Source organism: Poeciliopsis prolifica, unplaced genomic scaffold (genome assembly GCF_027474105.1).
Source record: "Poeciliopsis prolifica strain line A6 unplaced genomic scaffold, Auburn_PproV2 SCAFFOLD020, whole genome shotgun sequence".
Lineage (NCBI taxonomy): Eukaryota > Metazoa > Chordata > Actinopteri > Cyprinodontiformes > Poeciliidae > Poeciliopsis > Poeciliopsis prolifica.
Genome location: NW_026562395.1, coordinates 6,673,462 through 6,689,766, shown reverse-complemented (window position 1 = coordinate 6,689,766; position 16,305 = coordinate 6,673,462). Strand labels below are relative to the sequence as shown.

At 42.1% G+C, this 16,305-nt stretch overlaps 1 protein-coding gene across 2 annotated transcripts; it reads right to left on the bottom strand.

Moving 5' to 3' along the window:
• Window positions 1–1,626: 1,626 nt before the first annotated feature.
• On the bottom strand, window positions 1,627–15,969 carry znf395b (zinc finger protein 395b). Of its 2 annotated transcripts, none has more exons than XM_055044320.1 (10): window positions 15,722–15,969; window positions 10,951–11,146; window positions 9,035–9,189; window positions 8,837–8,949; window positions 7,702–7,901; window positions 7,507–7,607; window positions 6,080–6,386; window positions 3,918–4,013; window positions 3,293–3,399; window positions 1,627–2,493 (listed from the first exon to the last, which is right to left on the bottom strand). In XM_055044320.1, the coding sequence occupies exons 2-10, from the start codon at window positions 11,080–11,082 to the stop codon at window positions 2,382–2,384; spliced, it is 1,323 nt and encodes a 440-aa protein (XP_054900295.1). In that variant the 5' UTR covers window positions 11,083–11,146; window positions 15,722–15,969; the 3' UTR covers window positions 1,627–2,381. The 2 variants fall into 2 exon arrangements, with proteins under 2 accessions (XP_054900295.1, XP_054900294.1); XM_055044319.1 differs by having other exon boundaries at window positions 15,731–15,844.
• Window positions 15,970–16,305: the final 336 nt, after the last annotated feature.

Here is a 16,305-nt window from a genome sequence, read left to right as displayed (position 1 = left end):
TTTATCTGATCAACAATAAATATTTTTTAATGAAGTTTGTACTTCATTAACGATCAAGAAAAATATATACAGGGCTTCAGACTGTTTCTGTAAAAGAAGAGAAATTTTCATTAAAAAAAAAAAGTTTGGTTTATTTTGTTCTGAAAACACACCAATAAATTTTGGTCTATTTTGTTGCCCAAACAAAAACAATCATCCAAAGGAAAAATAGTCAACTTCAAATTTTATTTTGGGAAAAAAAACCTCCCAAAAATTTGGAAAAATTGTTTTCTCCAAAGTTTTTGGATTTAAAAAAAAAAAATTTTGGAAAACTTTCCATTAAACTTTTTTTTTTTAAATCACCAACAAATCTTGTTAATTAAAATAGACAAATAAAATGTGGCCTGTTTTAATTGCGCCATTCTTCAGTATTAACCTAGCAGTTCAGTGAAAGTTTCATTAAGATGATATAAAAAATCTCAAAGGGAATAAATACTTTCACACTGCAAACGGGTTCTGTAGTCCTGGACAGAAATTGACTCGTCCATGTAACTAACAAAAACCAGAACACAGGCTTACACTTTTGCACACTCCAAACTAATCCCCGCCTTTGACCTCGCGACACATTCCGAGTTTCACTGCGCAGGTTTCAGTAATTCGGTTGGAAATGGACCGGCGCCATGTTTCTGATAGTTCAATTACTGGTAAATAAGGTCGGACCGAGGGAGCGCTGAAGCACAAACTCTTAATTACTGCTCGGAGAGTCCAATTTTCTGCTTAAAGAAATTTCATTAATTAAACACAATGGAGATAAAATTGGTTTTTCTGCGCTTTGTAAACTCGACAGAATTACGCAGAATCCAAGCAACGACTACGACAAAAGGACCGTAAAGGAAAATGAACATATAAATAAATAACATACTTGTTCAAGTTTTCCTTGCGAGCTCCGAACATTATGAGTTGATTTAGCAAGAAGTGAAAGGCAGATTTCCGCCACGTGGAGCATTACTGCCCTCTGGTGGCCGACGGTTAGAAATGATCGAAACGCGTAAACAAATAAAAACGATGGTCACTTTGAAACTTCTGATTAAATAGCCAAACAATAAAAACGTAAACAGTTTGAAGTATGATTTCGAAAGCAACAAACAAACAAACAAACACTGCGACATTTATTTTTGAACCTGCCTCCAGACAGAGCCAGCATGGATTTATTCTCAGCGAAGAATCCAGAATTATCTACTGCACATATTATCTACTCAATGGTTTTAGAGCCTTTGTGCAAAAAAAAAAAAAAAAAAAAAGATAAATCACCTGAGTGGAAAACTGTGCAGTTCTGTTACTGTGATGCACAAAACAATGTTTCTGCTTAATCCAAAAAAAATTCAAAAGCTGTATTTGTTTTGCCATTATGAGCAGGTCAAATCCATTACCGTGCATCTTAATTGTGTTGAAGTGTTTACTAGAGTTTGATTAAAAGATCCAGTGATTCACGCTAATGGCTGCGCGTGGGTGATTACACACTGTGTTTACACGGAGGGAGCTCAGAGAGTTGGAGTTTTGTGGGAGAACAGTGGTCAGTTCAAACATCTGGAAATAAACCGACCCTCTCGCGCGCCGTTCGCAAAAGGAAACGAAGCCCCGTCAGAATTCTCAGTGCTTTTTTTTTTTATTGTGTTTGACAATATATTTCCTCTAGTACGAACTCATTCCTCAAATTCCAGTTGCCGTGACGATTCCAAACATACCTTCAACCGATAAAACCATTAACACCGGGTCTGTGTGCCGACGCCTGGGCAGGAAGGAATTCAGCCTCATGGAAGGAACTTGGTTGAGTTGAACCAAATGTAGCTTATTCTTGTGAGTTAATATTCCAACAAAGTGCCAAAAAACATTTAAAAAAAAAAAACAAAAACAACATCAGTCAGCCCATTACACAGGCTAGACGAGACCATAATGTATGAAAAACAAAAAAAAAAGGTATAAAATGTTCGTACAGAACATCAGAGCACGCAATATAATGTACATCATAACCACTGTGTAACAACTGGAAGAGAAAGACTGGAAGAAAGGAAACAGCCAGGTAGCAGTTTGTGGATCCGGTGGAGCAATATGAGCTTTGGATTTTTTAAAAATTAAAAAGGAAGAAGAAGAAGAGAGGGCTTAGCACATCACATGGTCAAAGTCAGTCAACAGCACCATCGCAAACTTCAGTTTTCAGGATCGAGATACAAAGATACACAAAGAGTCCATCTTCTATCCTTTCAGGAAAGAAACAAAACAAAACAAAAAAACAGAAGAAAACACAAAGAATTTTGTTTCTCTTGATTTATATTCTTGTATTCTCTTTTCGATAAAAGTCTCTGTTCGCACACGTCCGTCCATCCGTCCGCTGGGCTCGTTCTCTAGTCGGGGAAGCGCTGGCAGGCCTTTTTCCAGCGGCAGGCGGTGCACCACTGGTCCTTGCGCTCCACGCCGTACACCTTGCGGCACTTCTTGGCCTCCCCACGGCCCTTCCTGTAGCGAGACGCGAACCCATTGCTATTATGTACAGACGCATCAGATATTAAAATGTTAATATGTGCGATATATCAGAATTAACATCGGTATCGACCAATTTCAATCATTTTTTTTTCAACGTATTGCTATCAGTCCGATGACTACAACCGGGCCAGTCTTAACAACTGATAGTAATTTCTGTCTTTTTACCATTTGTGAACAAAGTCAATGTCATCTACATTTTTAAAAAAAGCATTTAAAGGCATAACTTTTGTTATCTTGCAGAGCATCACAAAATGTAGAATAATTACATATTGAAAAACCAAACTAATTCCTAGATAATCGATAGAATATTAAGCATTTGGAGTTATGGTGGTTGTAGATTTAAATTTAAAAAAGCCTGACACTTTTAACGGCAGCAAATGAATTACTTAAACTACAACAGTGGGGGCCGAGGAAACTCAAGAGGGTTGCGGTGTTCCTCATGGCTCCTCAATGGGTTCAAAACTTCTCTGTTATTTTATTCATATATTTTTTTCTTTTGCTGCTTCACGTCTTCCGCCGTTATTGAAGACTGTCTTCAATTAGAGTTTTTTTAGCCCTTATCCTGCCTCACACATCTGTATAATCAGACCGTTTCGATTCTTTACAGCCAAGGATGCAAATGTAAATAAATAAAGACAATCCCACCTATTTTCTCCTCCTCCTGCCGCTAACACTTTAGGTCTTCGAACCTTTACTTTCCCCTGACCTCCAGCATTTGTATGTAGGCAGTGTGTTTCAGCTACTGCAGCCGGCCTGGTGGAGGCTGTAATACCTGAAGGAGCAGTGGTTGCGGGAGGGAGACGCGCTCATTGGCTGCAGCCTGTTCTGCTGCAGCCACTGTTCCCCGACGCTGACTGAGCGGCAGCGAGGTTTCACCATCTGAGGAAGAACGACAGCAGACAATAATAATACAACTATGGAGGACTCCAGTTTGATCTTAGTCGACGTTTAGCTTCTGAGCTACACGTCTTAGTAGCTTAGCAGGCAGTAGCTACAAAGACATTTAGCGTAGACGCTAGCAGCTAACATGTAGATGTTTCCATACATACTGTTAGTAGTGTAATAGCAAACACTAGCTACTGAGCTAACAATTAAGTTAGCTACTGAGCTAACTAAGCTAACATTTTAGCTTGTAAATGTTACCTAAGACGTTAGCTACTAGATATTTTAGTATATAAGGAGTGAGCTCAAAGTCTTATCTACTAGCATCTCACTAGATAAGACATTAGCTTATCAACTACTAAGACATTAATAGCAGATGATTCTACACACTGTTAGTAGCGCAGTAGCAGATACTGCTATATTATAACTATACAATGATGGAGGGCTCTAGTTTGATATCAGTAGATGTTTAGCTTTAGCATCAAAGTACACCCAGATTCAGACTAAAGACTCACCGGAGCGTTGCTGTGGCCGGGTACCGAGCCAGAGGGGGTCCAGCCTTGACTGCACGGGCTTCTGGGGGCCACAGATACCTGAACAGGGCTGCAGGCCTGGAGAAAGAAAAAAGGAGAATGTTAACTCAGCTGGTTCACTTTCAGGTTGTAAATGGAGTCGACTCCAAGATACTGATGGATGTCATCAGCTTCAATTAAGTGAGACTTTGAGAAACCAGTTCCACTCATTCATATGCTTCCCCTCAGGTTTCCACTGTAATCTAAACCTTTTGTATCAGTCTACATTGTTTCGGCTTCCATAAACAAAGACTAACTTCAGTGAGATGCTTCAGTTCATGAATTTTCCTCTTGAGATGTGTTGCAACACTGACTGCTACTGGAGATACGTTTGTTTTTTCTTGATATGTCCTGCACACAGCGTCGCCATTCACAACAACTCTTTGAAGAATTATGAATGAACTTTTAACTTGCCATAACTCTGCAATAACGCACAGTGAAGTAAAATAAAAAATAAAAAGAAGAAAGAATGAAACTACAAACAAACCAGTCTGCTTCTATTTGTTTCAAACATATTCATCCCTGATCTCTGCCTCAGCTTTTATCACTTTTACTCTCACACACAGCGGTGGCAGCATCATCCTGTGTGGATGCAACATGAAGTATTTCCTTAACATTCTACTTCTTTGAAAGCGTGTAGAAGTCCGGAGCGATTCGGTCCATTCTGAACGTTTCCGCTTGGAAACACGGACTAACTTCCAAATTCCAGTCAAAGCGAGTAACAAATCGACTCTCTGAACAGATTTCGTGTCTCTGGTCGATGTGTGGACCGGACCGAAAAACAGGATGGCAGCTTCACATCGAGGGCGTTTCACTGCGGCTGGCTTTACAGCACAAACAGGAACAGGAAGATCATTAACGACGCCCAACGCGGCGTGGATTTGTTTGAATTAATGATATATTCTTTTTCTTTTCCCACATCAGACACACCGAGGGGACAGCTTGGATCATTTCATGAAGCTTATTCATTTATAAAGCAGGACGACGCACAGGAGAGCAAACACACACGTTTATGTTCAGAGAGGGAAACTTTTAGACAGACTCAGACTCCCACAACCTTGACGATGACCCAGCAGAGCTAATCAGGCTCAGACTTCTTTTTTCTTCTTTTTCTTTGAAACCTGCTCCTGTGGCAAAACAACTGAACTGTCACAGTGTCACTGATCATTTCCTGTGCCGCTTCCCCCCAGCCGCGTTTCTTCCAGCGAGCCCAACAGCGCGGTAGAGGACTGAAACAAGCCTCCAGAACACAAAGCACCATAAAGTATTAACTGTGTTAATCCAGGCAGTAAAAGTGAAAACATCTGTGTAAGAAGAGAGACCGTAAGAGCTAAGCCGACTGCAACCTGAATTTTTGTACAAAAGATGAAATGAGGAGCTTTGGGAACCACTTTTTGTCGGTGTTCGACCCAGAGCAGGCTGGCTGCTGCCGGTGACCTGTTTCTTTTTTTTTTTTTGTGGCTTTCGCAGACTGGCAAGAGTCTGGTCTCGCCGACAGAGTGAGTGAGCCAGCCGGCAGCTTGCTCTCTCTCTCTCTGTCACAAAGCATCCATTTACAGGCTCTGTGGCTCAGGGTAAATGCAGGTCAGCAGTGAAATGTGCTGCTTTGTGATGCATAAACAACACTGTAGCTCATTGGTTCGTTAGATGTTGTCTGGTTGAAGAGGGTGGGGGGTAATGTCTGGTAAGGAGGGTCTTTGAACCAGCACTGCAAGCATGTAATGTGAAAGTGCTTCAGTGCAGAAAATACAACTAAACGAAGTGAATCTGTAACAGTTTAAAACAAACAAAAAGTGGAAACTTTAAGGTTTATGCGCAGTTACAACTTCCTTTAAGGAGATAAACAATAAATGGTTTAATAATAATTAGGGCCAGGACTTTAACTTGTTCATTTAAAGCAGCACTTTGCTAAACAAGAACTTTCACTCACATGACTAATGATGAAACATGAAAGGAGTTTTGTGCTTTGTACAGTTATGCAGTGATTCGCAGCAGGACACCTGAATCAGTTAAAGTCAGCTCATGTTTCAAGAGCAATAAAGGACCAAAACAACTCTGAGACTCCTCTACCCCAAATCGTCGCCTCGCTCTTCATCTGCACCCACCTGATACAGATGCTCCGTGTGGATCTGCCAGAAGCTGCTGGGGGCCGACTGGCTGAGCGGACTGGGCCTGGTCGGCCCTGGCAACGAGCTGGAGTTGGACCTGGGCCTGTGAGCCGCGGGGATCTGGAGCTCGGATCCCGGCGGAGAGCCGCACGAAGCCCAGCTGAGGGGAGCAGCAGAGGCCTGGCCCGGAGTCTGCTGGGGCGGACCGGCGGTGGAACCGGAACCGGAACCGGCCTCGGCGGTCTCACAGCAGATCTTGGTGTAGTAGAAGTCCTCCTCTCTCTGGGACTGATCGGACCCACTTCTGCTTGTGAGTGTGTGTGGGGGTGGACATGTTAGTGGACACACAGAGGGAAGAAGAAGAAGAGTTAGTCAGAGAGCACCGCTCACTGTGGCCCAGATAGAAACTCTCACTTCTCTTCACCAAGTCAGAGCTCTTCAGAACGCTGAAATTTTTATTTCCTCTTGTTTTTTTAATGCTGTTTTGAAGCTGAGAAATGTCTTTAAAGGCTAAACTCTCTGGTTTTCTCACCCGCTCAGACAGGATGGCGGTCAAACAGTTTGCACGCAAGCCCCCCAAACATCAGACCGCCGTATATCACCACAAACCCGAACCAGTGGACGGATCAAACACATACAAAGTCATTTTCCCTATTTCACCATTAAAGCTGTATGATGTAGACGAGACTTGACCTCATTTATTGAGCAATATTAATGGTAAACTCTAAATACCCAGCATTCAGTGCTTGACTAAAAAAAAAAAAACCTGAGAAAAACGCTAGGCACAAAAGAAAGCTGGCATAGAGATGATGCAATCAGAAGGGAATGAATTAGAAAGGAAGCAACAACGCAACCATTACCGCTTAAATGTGGTGCGTTTACTGATCAGACGAAAGATCAGATTTGATCGCCACGGGTGATCGCCACAAAATACAAAAATATAAATCAATAAATCAATTTTAGCATCCGACTGCATTCAGCAGACACTCGGTCCATCTCTAACCGTGAGATGTGACATATTTAAAATCTCAAGATTTCTCAAGATTTGAAAAAATGAGGAATGAAGAAATACACAAGTAACTTACATGGAGAAGAGAAGAGAACAAATGAGCAGAGAAGAGAAGAGAAGAGAAGAGAAGAGAAGAGAGGAGAAGAAGATAAATGAAAGGTAACAATAAACTTTTCCTCCATCAGCTCACTGTGTGGTTAGTTTTAAAGTCACTATGAAACAGACGCATCTCCTGTTCTACATTCTATGTTCCCTCTATGCCCGGGCCTCTACACTCTATCCATAGGTGTGTGTGTGTTTCAACTTGTTTTCTTCTTTTATCTTTTATTTTTAGTCATGGCGCAAACACTATGAATAAACTGATGAAGTGAAACTGAGTGTTCTTGTGGGTGAAGCAGCGATGATGTCAGCTCACCCCAGGTGCATCACACGGATGTGTCTCTTTATTCCAACAGACGACGTCAGCACTTTGCCACAACTGGGCCACAGACACCGATACACACCTCGCAGGGAGCTCTGCGGGGAGAGAGAACAGAAAGCAGAGGTGAAGCGCGGGGCGGCGCAGAGGGCTCGGCTGAATCCCCCAGAGGTTCCCGCCCGGGCGGCTCACCTTTGGCTTTTTGGCAATGAGCTCCTGGCCCTGCTCCAGCTCCATGTGCAGACCCTCATCGGGGCTGCTGTCCACCTCGGTGACGGACGGCGACGGGGCGGGGCTCCCGTTTCCGTGGTCCCAGCTCCAGTAGCCGCTGCTGCCGCTGTCGGAGAGCTCGCCGCCGCCGCTCTCCATGTCGACGGACGAGGACGAGCCGGCTGGAGTGGGAGACGATGATGTTTTTGGTTTTCGGGAAGGCATTCCAACATCGTTATCTCCCGACGCTGCCTCCTCCACAAAGTCATGACTAACTTCTTGAGGGTTTTTTGAGGAGGCAGAAACAGCTGTCTTGCAGTAGTCAGCCTCGCGCTGAGCTGCTTCACCCAACTGAAAGCGATTGGTGTCACGAACTGGTCGAGAGATTTGGGTCTTTTGTAAAGACGTCCAATATCACAATAGCACATTTATTCCCCTTTGGAATAAATGGGAATAACTCCTCGTTATCTTAAGAAGGTTAATATTTATTTTACTCAGGCAGGTGAGTTTTTATCAAATATGTGGCCTTCGTTCTGGCAGTTATTGCATACACGGGCAAGTAAAATAATTATTAAATAAACAGCTATGGGGGCTCAGTGCTTTTTATGATAAATGATACAGTAAAATAATTAGATCTTATTTATAGTCTCTTTCGGGCCCCTGATGGGTGATTCATATTACTAAGGGTGGCCCAGTGTCTATTCTGCTTTTCAAAACAGGAGATGTGTCTGCTGGATTACTTTGATTGAAATCTTTACTAAGGTGGTTTTAAGGTGGTTGGTCAACTTTTCCCCAAATTTAACCAACCACCTTAAAGTTTTCTGTATTTCGTTCATTTCTGACCAGTCAATTTGGCTGAGTTTTGACCAATCCTATTAGCCCCCTTCTCATTGGACTTATGGTTTCACAATGTCTCTTGAAACATGAGTGACGCTAAATGGTAATATTTACCTTTGTTTTTGTATAAACAATGTATAAATGCTATGAAATACTGGTAATTGCTGATGTTTAACAACCGTCCCAGTAGAAATACACTTTACAAATAATGCTCCTGATAGATCTACCAAGCATTAGCTCCAATGGACTCAGTATTTAATACTACAGAATGCAGACTGACCTGGACCCGGATCCGTCTGTGACGGGCTCTGCACCACCGGGCTGCAGGACAAGCTGGTCAGAACCATGGCGGCCATTATCTCGTCCATCTCCACAGACTCCGGGCTCCGGAAGCTGAAAAGCATCACGCAGAGATGCCTTTAAGCGTTCGTTGTCATGGCGACCCCCGCTACGCCAGCACCGGGTGTCGCTCGCTCACCTGTACGGAGTGTCGCCTCTGGGCGGCACGCTGCTGAGGTGCGTGACGGCGCCCACGTTCTGTAGCGGAGCGGCGAAGTTACCCCAGCCTGACGTCTTGGTCCTGTGATGATGGCCGAACGCCTTCTCGGCCTGGACGCCGCCTGCAGTGTGCAGCTTCAGGTGGCGGAGGGACGAGGAGACAGTGTTAAAACTTGTCAAGTTTATTAGTGAGGCACATTTCAGCAACAAGGCAGGTCAAAGAGATTTAACACCATTAAAATATCATACAGACACCAATTGTAAAACAAGAAGTAAGCATTACATTTTTTCAAATGCCGTCATTAAGCCAATATACATAAAATGAAAATTAACATTTGTAAAATTTTAAAATCTGACATGTCGAAAATAAATTAGCTTAATAGAAACACAGCAGTTTCGAAAATATATTTTGGCACTACAATGAAGGTTTTTTTCTGACTGTATCTAAATTAGTTTATATCACAAAACTCCAATGGAAACACTTTTTTCATCAACAACCGGATGTTACCACTGGCAGAAACTATGAAGAAGAAGATGACAGGAAGTGGTTGTAGGATCAAGGCGTGTAATGTTATCTATTGACTTATCGCATAAAACAAACTTTATTTGCGTGAGATTTTAATGTCAAAACATCGAAATTGCAATTTCTTTTTTTTTAAATTTAACATTAGCAGAATATTTTCGATATCTGTTTTTGGTTCTGGTGACCGAATCAAAACCAGAACCAGAACCAGAAGACCTGACAGATCTGGAAGGCTGATTCAACAAACACAGATCTTTAATGTATTTTGTTGCTATGCTGTGATTTATAAACTAACAGAAATATTTTAAAGTCTATTCTGTGGCTGCAACTAATGTTATGTTATGTATGTTAGTGACTGATTAATCTGTTGCCTGTTCTGACAATTGAATTTATTAAAGGATTATAAAAATGAGAAATACATAAAAAAATACAAGCATATTCTGATTCCACTAGAAAATAAATGTTTTAGGTTTATGTGTGGCAAAGGCTGCAGCTAAATAAATTCTTTCGACATGTTTTTAAACTTTTTTTAACTTAATTTGTATTGGGTGAAGCTAAAACTATGAATCTTGACTAATTCTAGGTAGAACATACTTAAAAATGTAGGGTTTTATTATTATCTTAAATCCAAAATTCTAACATGTTTGTCCTGCAGGGGACACCGTACTGCAGGAGACTTTTGTGCGTGAACCGCTGTATTCCTTACAGTGTGTTTACTGCCTGTAAGGTAAGCTCCAGCTCTGCTAGCCCAGTGTAAAATATACATTCCATTAATATATATAATTATTGCTCTGAATATGTTATTTCAGCAAAAGGTATATTTTCAAGTAAGTGTACTGCAGTTAATGATTAACCTATTTCTAAATTAGTTGGCGATTATTTCAACAATCGATTAATCACATTAAATTTGATGAATCGTTTCAGTCCTTGTCTATTCTCTGGGCTCCAGGGAGACAGTGGGAGGTCTTTAAAGCATCCTCCTGGTTTTACTGGATCAGGATGAATCACGGGACACACATGGTGTTTAAACCTGGTGAAAATCACTATTTGATCCTCTGCAACTAAGTCGCGCCGTGAACCACACTGTTAAGAGAATACTTCCTGTCCATCTGTAGATGGCAAAATCTGCTGAGCAAAAACGGCAGGAGGAGGAAGCGGCTGCCAGACTCAGAGCCACAGTGGTGTGTTACTATGAATTCAGGATGAAAAACACGGATCCCGTCTGCAGGAACGCTTTGTTTTCCTCTGGAAAAGACTGAACTTTGCCACTCTGTCTCTACTTGTATGATTCAAATGAGAAGATAAAAGAAAACACCTCCTAAGTGGGAGCATTTCATTAGAAGAAAGATTTCGCTATGGCTCTGGCCTCTCACCGGAGTCTGCTGGTTGAGCTCCCTGCCACTGTGCGCCGCCGCCGCCAACGCACCGTCCTGTTGTCCCACCCGGCAAGCCACCGTCCCGCCTGGCCCCGTATCACCACCGCTCTCTGGTCCCATAGCTGCCATGGCTCTGCTGCACACGGTGAGGGGGGACTCAGCACAACGTCACACTTGGCTTCAGACAAGACACCTGCAACAGATTTGGGCAAATGAGGCATTAGATCACTTTCTCAGTCATGCACAGCCTTGAATTGGATTTCAGCTATTTGCAGAAAGTTCAGTATAATGTTACTCTTTCAGCACACTGTTTTTTTTTTTGGAAAACCCTCCATAAGTCGCAGTGAACTTCAAATTAGGCAGAGTATTACAATTTCATCTTCTTTTCACCCACAGCCTTCTCTCCTCCTTCTTGCTGCTCGTCCATAAAGGTCTGATTTGTGGCGACGGGGGCCTTCTGGCTGCGTCTCTGATTAACGCTCTGCTTCCCCAGCATGACTGTTTAGGTGGACGGCCGCGTCTTGGTAGGATTGCAGTAGAGTTATGTAATACACTGACTCACTACAGTGGCCATGATTTAGGTGTGTGCACTCATTTTCGACAGCAAAACACTGGTTGCGAAAATGATTTGGCGGGGTATTATATTTCAGGTTCCATGCGGTCAAACCCTTCTTGCTACAAACATAATCGGACAGTTGGATGGTCTTTCTTTCTTTCTTTTTTTTTGGACCATCCTTTCGTTTTGTGATCGACTGATTGGATTGCGGAGGCTGACATCAACCCACCAATATGATGCACTAGAAGTGGGCGGATTGATCCAAAAATATTGGTAATAACGATGCCAAGTATCGACACCTGTGTGGTAATATTGATATTTTAGATTCGTGAAATTATGTTTCATTTTTGTGCTGAAGTTTTTCAACTCAACCTAAAAAAATATTTAGTTTTGACTTGCTCTCAAATTATAATTGCTTGCAACAATTTAATTTATGATGAAGTAATATTTTTTAGTGCACACAAATTATATTAATATTATTAAAGTATTTTGAAAACACCCATAAACTTTGTCCAAATTCAGTCCTACCAGTACAACACCCAGAGGTCAGACGTCTGATGATATATCTGACTTAAATAAAAAGTATCAGTATCGGTATCAGTATCGGCGATATGCATCCTGTATTTACTTGGTTTTGAATTGATACCAAAACTTGGTGTATCACACGCCTCTATTATGCGTGCAATAGTGGAATCTGTTTCAGATAATAATACACTGAATGCTGTCATGTTAAAGCAGTGAACATAAAGCAGAGGGGAAATCCCCTACTGGTTTTTACGAATGTTGCTCAGACGGATGCTGCAAACTGTAGGCAACATGCTCTGAAAACACACGTAGCTTGTTGTCAGCAGACCGACTTGAATGATGTGAAAGTACAACGTGATTTGGTTCTGTGTTTGTTGAGGAACAATGAGAGTTTATGCCTACTCTTTAAAATAGGAGTAGATATAAACTAAGGGGTCTCTGATGCTGAAACTCAGGGACAAAAATGTGGTCAGAGGGTCAGTCTGGAAAATGTAGGTGAGTAGGAAGCAATGTATTTGTTCCAGCATTCAATAATGTCACAATTCTCAGTTTTTCTAATATTGTGGCCCACAGTTTGCAATACCATCATCCATTTTCAGGTGATATTATTTTTAGGGATGCGCAATATATTGGCACTGACCATATTTACCTGCTATGGTCCAAATATTGAAAACAAATCTAGATTGGATATTGGTAATATGCTCGATCCATAAGGGCAGATCTAGAAAGCATTGCACAAAGCGTTGTTCAGTGCTTTGAATAACGTCAGGCTATAATATATATTTATTTTACATTGTACTTAGAATGACTAATTGCACTTTCTGAAGCATTTGAAAGAGATTTTCTTGCAGTTTATTTGCACATGTTTGACCTATTGTTTTATTTATTTTACACTGGTTGTTATACTCCTAACTTATTGAACAAATTGAAGCTGTGTTGTTTTCACGTGTGACCAAGCTTGCGAAGCTATTGATGTATTTGTTTGTGCTGTAATGGTGCAGAGTTAACTGATAAATTTGCAATTCAGTACATTTATGTCTGTGTCTACAAAACAGAAACATTTCAAGTCAATTCAACTCTGTTTTTCTGTATTGGTCGATACTATACATCAGATTTCGGTATAGATATCGGAAGTGAAAAGTGGATCGGTCCATCCCCAAGTTTAATGTGACAAATTTAGAAAAAGATCAAGGTTCTGCAAATATCTTTAAAAGGCAACATTCTGCACAATGCCAGCAGAAAAAAAATAAAGGTGAATGGTTGATTTCTGCTAGAGCCCAAATATTCTAAATGAATCAAATATTAATCCTGCATCTGTAAGGCTGGTGGTGAAGAGCAGCAGCACCACAGGAGGTCCGAACTGATGAAACACTCTTGAAAGAATGGATTTAGTTCCTATCTTATAGTTGTTTGCTTGCCTCCTTCCCTGCAAAAACATGAGAGTGACTCAAACTCTGAGCAGACGTAATCTAACTTTTGGCTGCAAGGACTTTGGCCTGCCGCCTGAAAAAGGGTGAAAAGGGCAGTGCTGCGTTCAGCTGCAGCCGGGACAGCTCAGAAACTAAACTAAAGCTGAAAAGCTTCACGAAATGGTCCCACGGCAAATATGGCGTGTATTTTCAAGTGCTCAGGCACTTCAAAGCTGCCAAAATCAACAAGCAATTCCTGAAAAGACACACCACCAGAGACTCAAATGTTAGACATTTAAAGAATGTTTTTAATGTCGCGAAAAGTGGGTTCTATTACTGTGTGCCCAAGTGTGGAAAATCAACTGGAAACCATTAACTTAGGACCCCTGGGGTGGCTAACGGATGTAAGTTTTCTCCCAGGATTTGCATGGATTGGGCCCATGTAAATACTGGCTTCTCAAATGAGAGCGCCTGAAATACGCCCTCTAAAAATGACTATTTTAATGGTTCAAACTCCAAATATACATTTAAATGCCAGTCAGTGCCAATGAAGCTGGATTTGGCTGCTTTACCAGTAACCTGTCAAGTGGCGCTGCGCCCAGGTATTTCAACTTACTGCAAAACTGCAGATTTTCTTGTTTACTTGCTCTTTAGACCCTTTTAATCTCATGAACTCAATCATCATAGAAATCCTAGAAATCACCTGCCTTTAAGTCTAAATGCATCAAATACTTAAAGTTACATTGCTACTGGTTTGTGTTGCTAACCGCCATTAGTCAAGTCAGTTATTATTAAATGGCACACAAACCCCAACCCCTCCAGCAACTTCTGAAACTGAAATACCCAAAACTAATTGCAACGCTACTTGACTTGCCATTGGCAGCTTCCAAAGCAGCCAATCCTGGAGCGCAAATTACTTTCCTTGGTGTTGATTGGCTGAGTCCCCAAAAGCTGGATGTTAGCTTTTGCGTAAAGCTAACTGTTTCCACTGTGTATTTTCGTCCATCCATATTAAGGCATGTTTGGTGTTTAAACTATTAAAATAAGCAGTTGTAAGCGTTTGAGAGGGTGTATCAAGTATTTGGTCATTGTAGCTATTAGCTGGTTGTTGTTGGTTGCTAACTAGTGAATAAAGAGTGAATGTAGCGTTTCTTTACATTGGGTTAAATTCAGGGAACACCAGCCGTGAGGTAAATGAATCAAAGAAAATAATAATAATAATTACAAAAACAAAAACAGAAGAGATGTTTGTTTTATCTTAAAGAAGAAAATACATGTACAGACACATATACATAAAGGCAGTCTGTGAACATATCAGCCGTTGCTGAGCAGGAAATATTAAAAGACAGCAAAAAAAAATGCTAATTGACATGAAAAACGTTAATATTTTTATCTATATTCCGTCCAATACTGTTATCAAAACCTTTACTGCGAATGTGGAAGTTGTTTACTCCATTTTAATCCACCCCCAGCGGTGCATGGCACAAGAAAAGCCCCACTATCCTGTACTTTTCCACGCACCTAAACGCAGCATAAAGCCCTATTTTCTAGCCCCCCCAGCTCTCCGCCAATCAGCGTGCGGCGTTAGTAGTAAACAAGCGGCATAGTGTGGGCAGAACGCGGCCGCTGATTGGCTGCGCCCCGCTTTCTCTGGTACACACCCCCGCTCCAGCAACGTGTTCGGACACGAGTTTCACCGGGAGGGTCGGAGCGAGACGAGGTGAATACGGCTGAAAATATCTAGAGTTTTTTTTTTTTCACGCAAAGTCACGTTAAAAACCGACCGCAAAACGGAGAAACCGCAAAACAAGTGCAACACCAACCAAGACAGGGTTCTGCTATGGACGTAAACACCGAGCGTTTTAACTGAAGCGTAACAAATACCGCGATCATTCCAATATAGATCATATTTGTTGGCGCATATTGAAAGGCTGCAGACGTTATTGCGGACAAAAATGCATCTAAAATAACATAGATGCTGAAATGGAGTGATGCGTGTTTTTAAATGCATGAAAGGCGCTATTATCAGTGTTAGTTGTTTTGTGATGAGCTATAAAAAGAAATAACGACAGAAAAGTGTCAGTTTGTCATCCCCCAACCCCCACCGACAAGCTCACTGATCTCCACCCGGCAACGCAGACCGACCTCAGGAGAAACACCCCCTCCCTCCTCCCATGCTGTAAAAGAAAACATTTTTTTTTTGTTGCTCCTTCTCTTTCCTGCAACAAGAAAGCCGCGCAACATCTACCGTCTCGTATACGAAATCCGATTTTCTTACTTTCCAGACCTCGGTCCTCGCCGTCCCGGTCCGAGCTGCTGCAGCAGCGGATCGTCGCTGCCTGCCTGCCTTGCCTCGCTCTGCCTCGGCTCGTCCCGCCGCCCGCTCGCCGGCTCTTACAGTCTGCCGGAGGAAAAAAGGGGGTTGGTCGAATACGTGCCTACGTGTGTCTGCTCCGCGGACCAATGCCGGAGGTGACAGCTGGGCAGAGCGCAGAGATATCAGCCCGCGGCACGGCGCGCTGTGCACAAGAGGATGATGTAGGTGAGGGGTTACCAGAGCAGCAGCAGCAGCATCCACTGTCTGTTTCCTGTCAGTCAGTCTGTCTGTCTGCAGCACAAGCGCATCCTCCTTGTTGGTTTTCTGCTCATGTGTTTTCAGGCAGATAAACATCTAACATGGCTCCCATCCAAAAACATAAACAACCAAAATAGATTTTTTTTTTCCTTTTCTACACCCCCCACCCTGTCTGTTCCCTACAAAAACACCTGGTGGTGTGTTTTTGTAAAAATAAAAAAAGTAAAATAATAATGCACTCGTTTGCAACCGATTCCCAAAAAGACGGCCAATTTTTGAGAACGTAT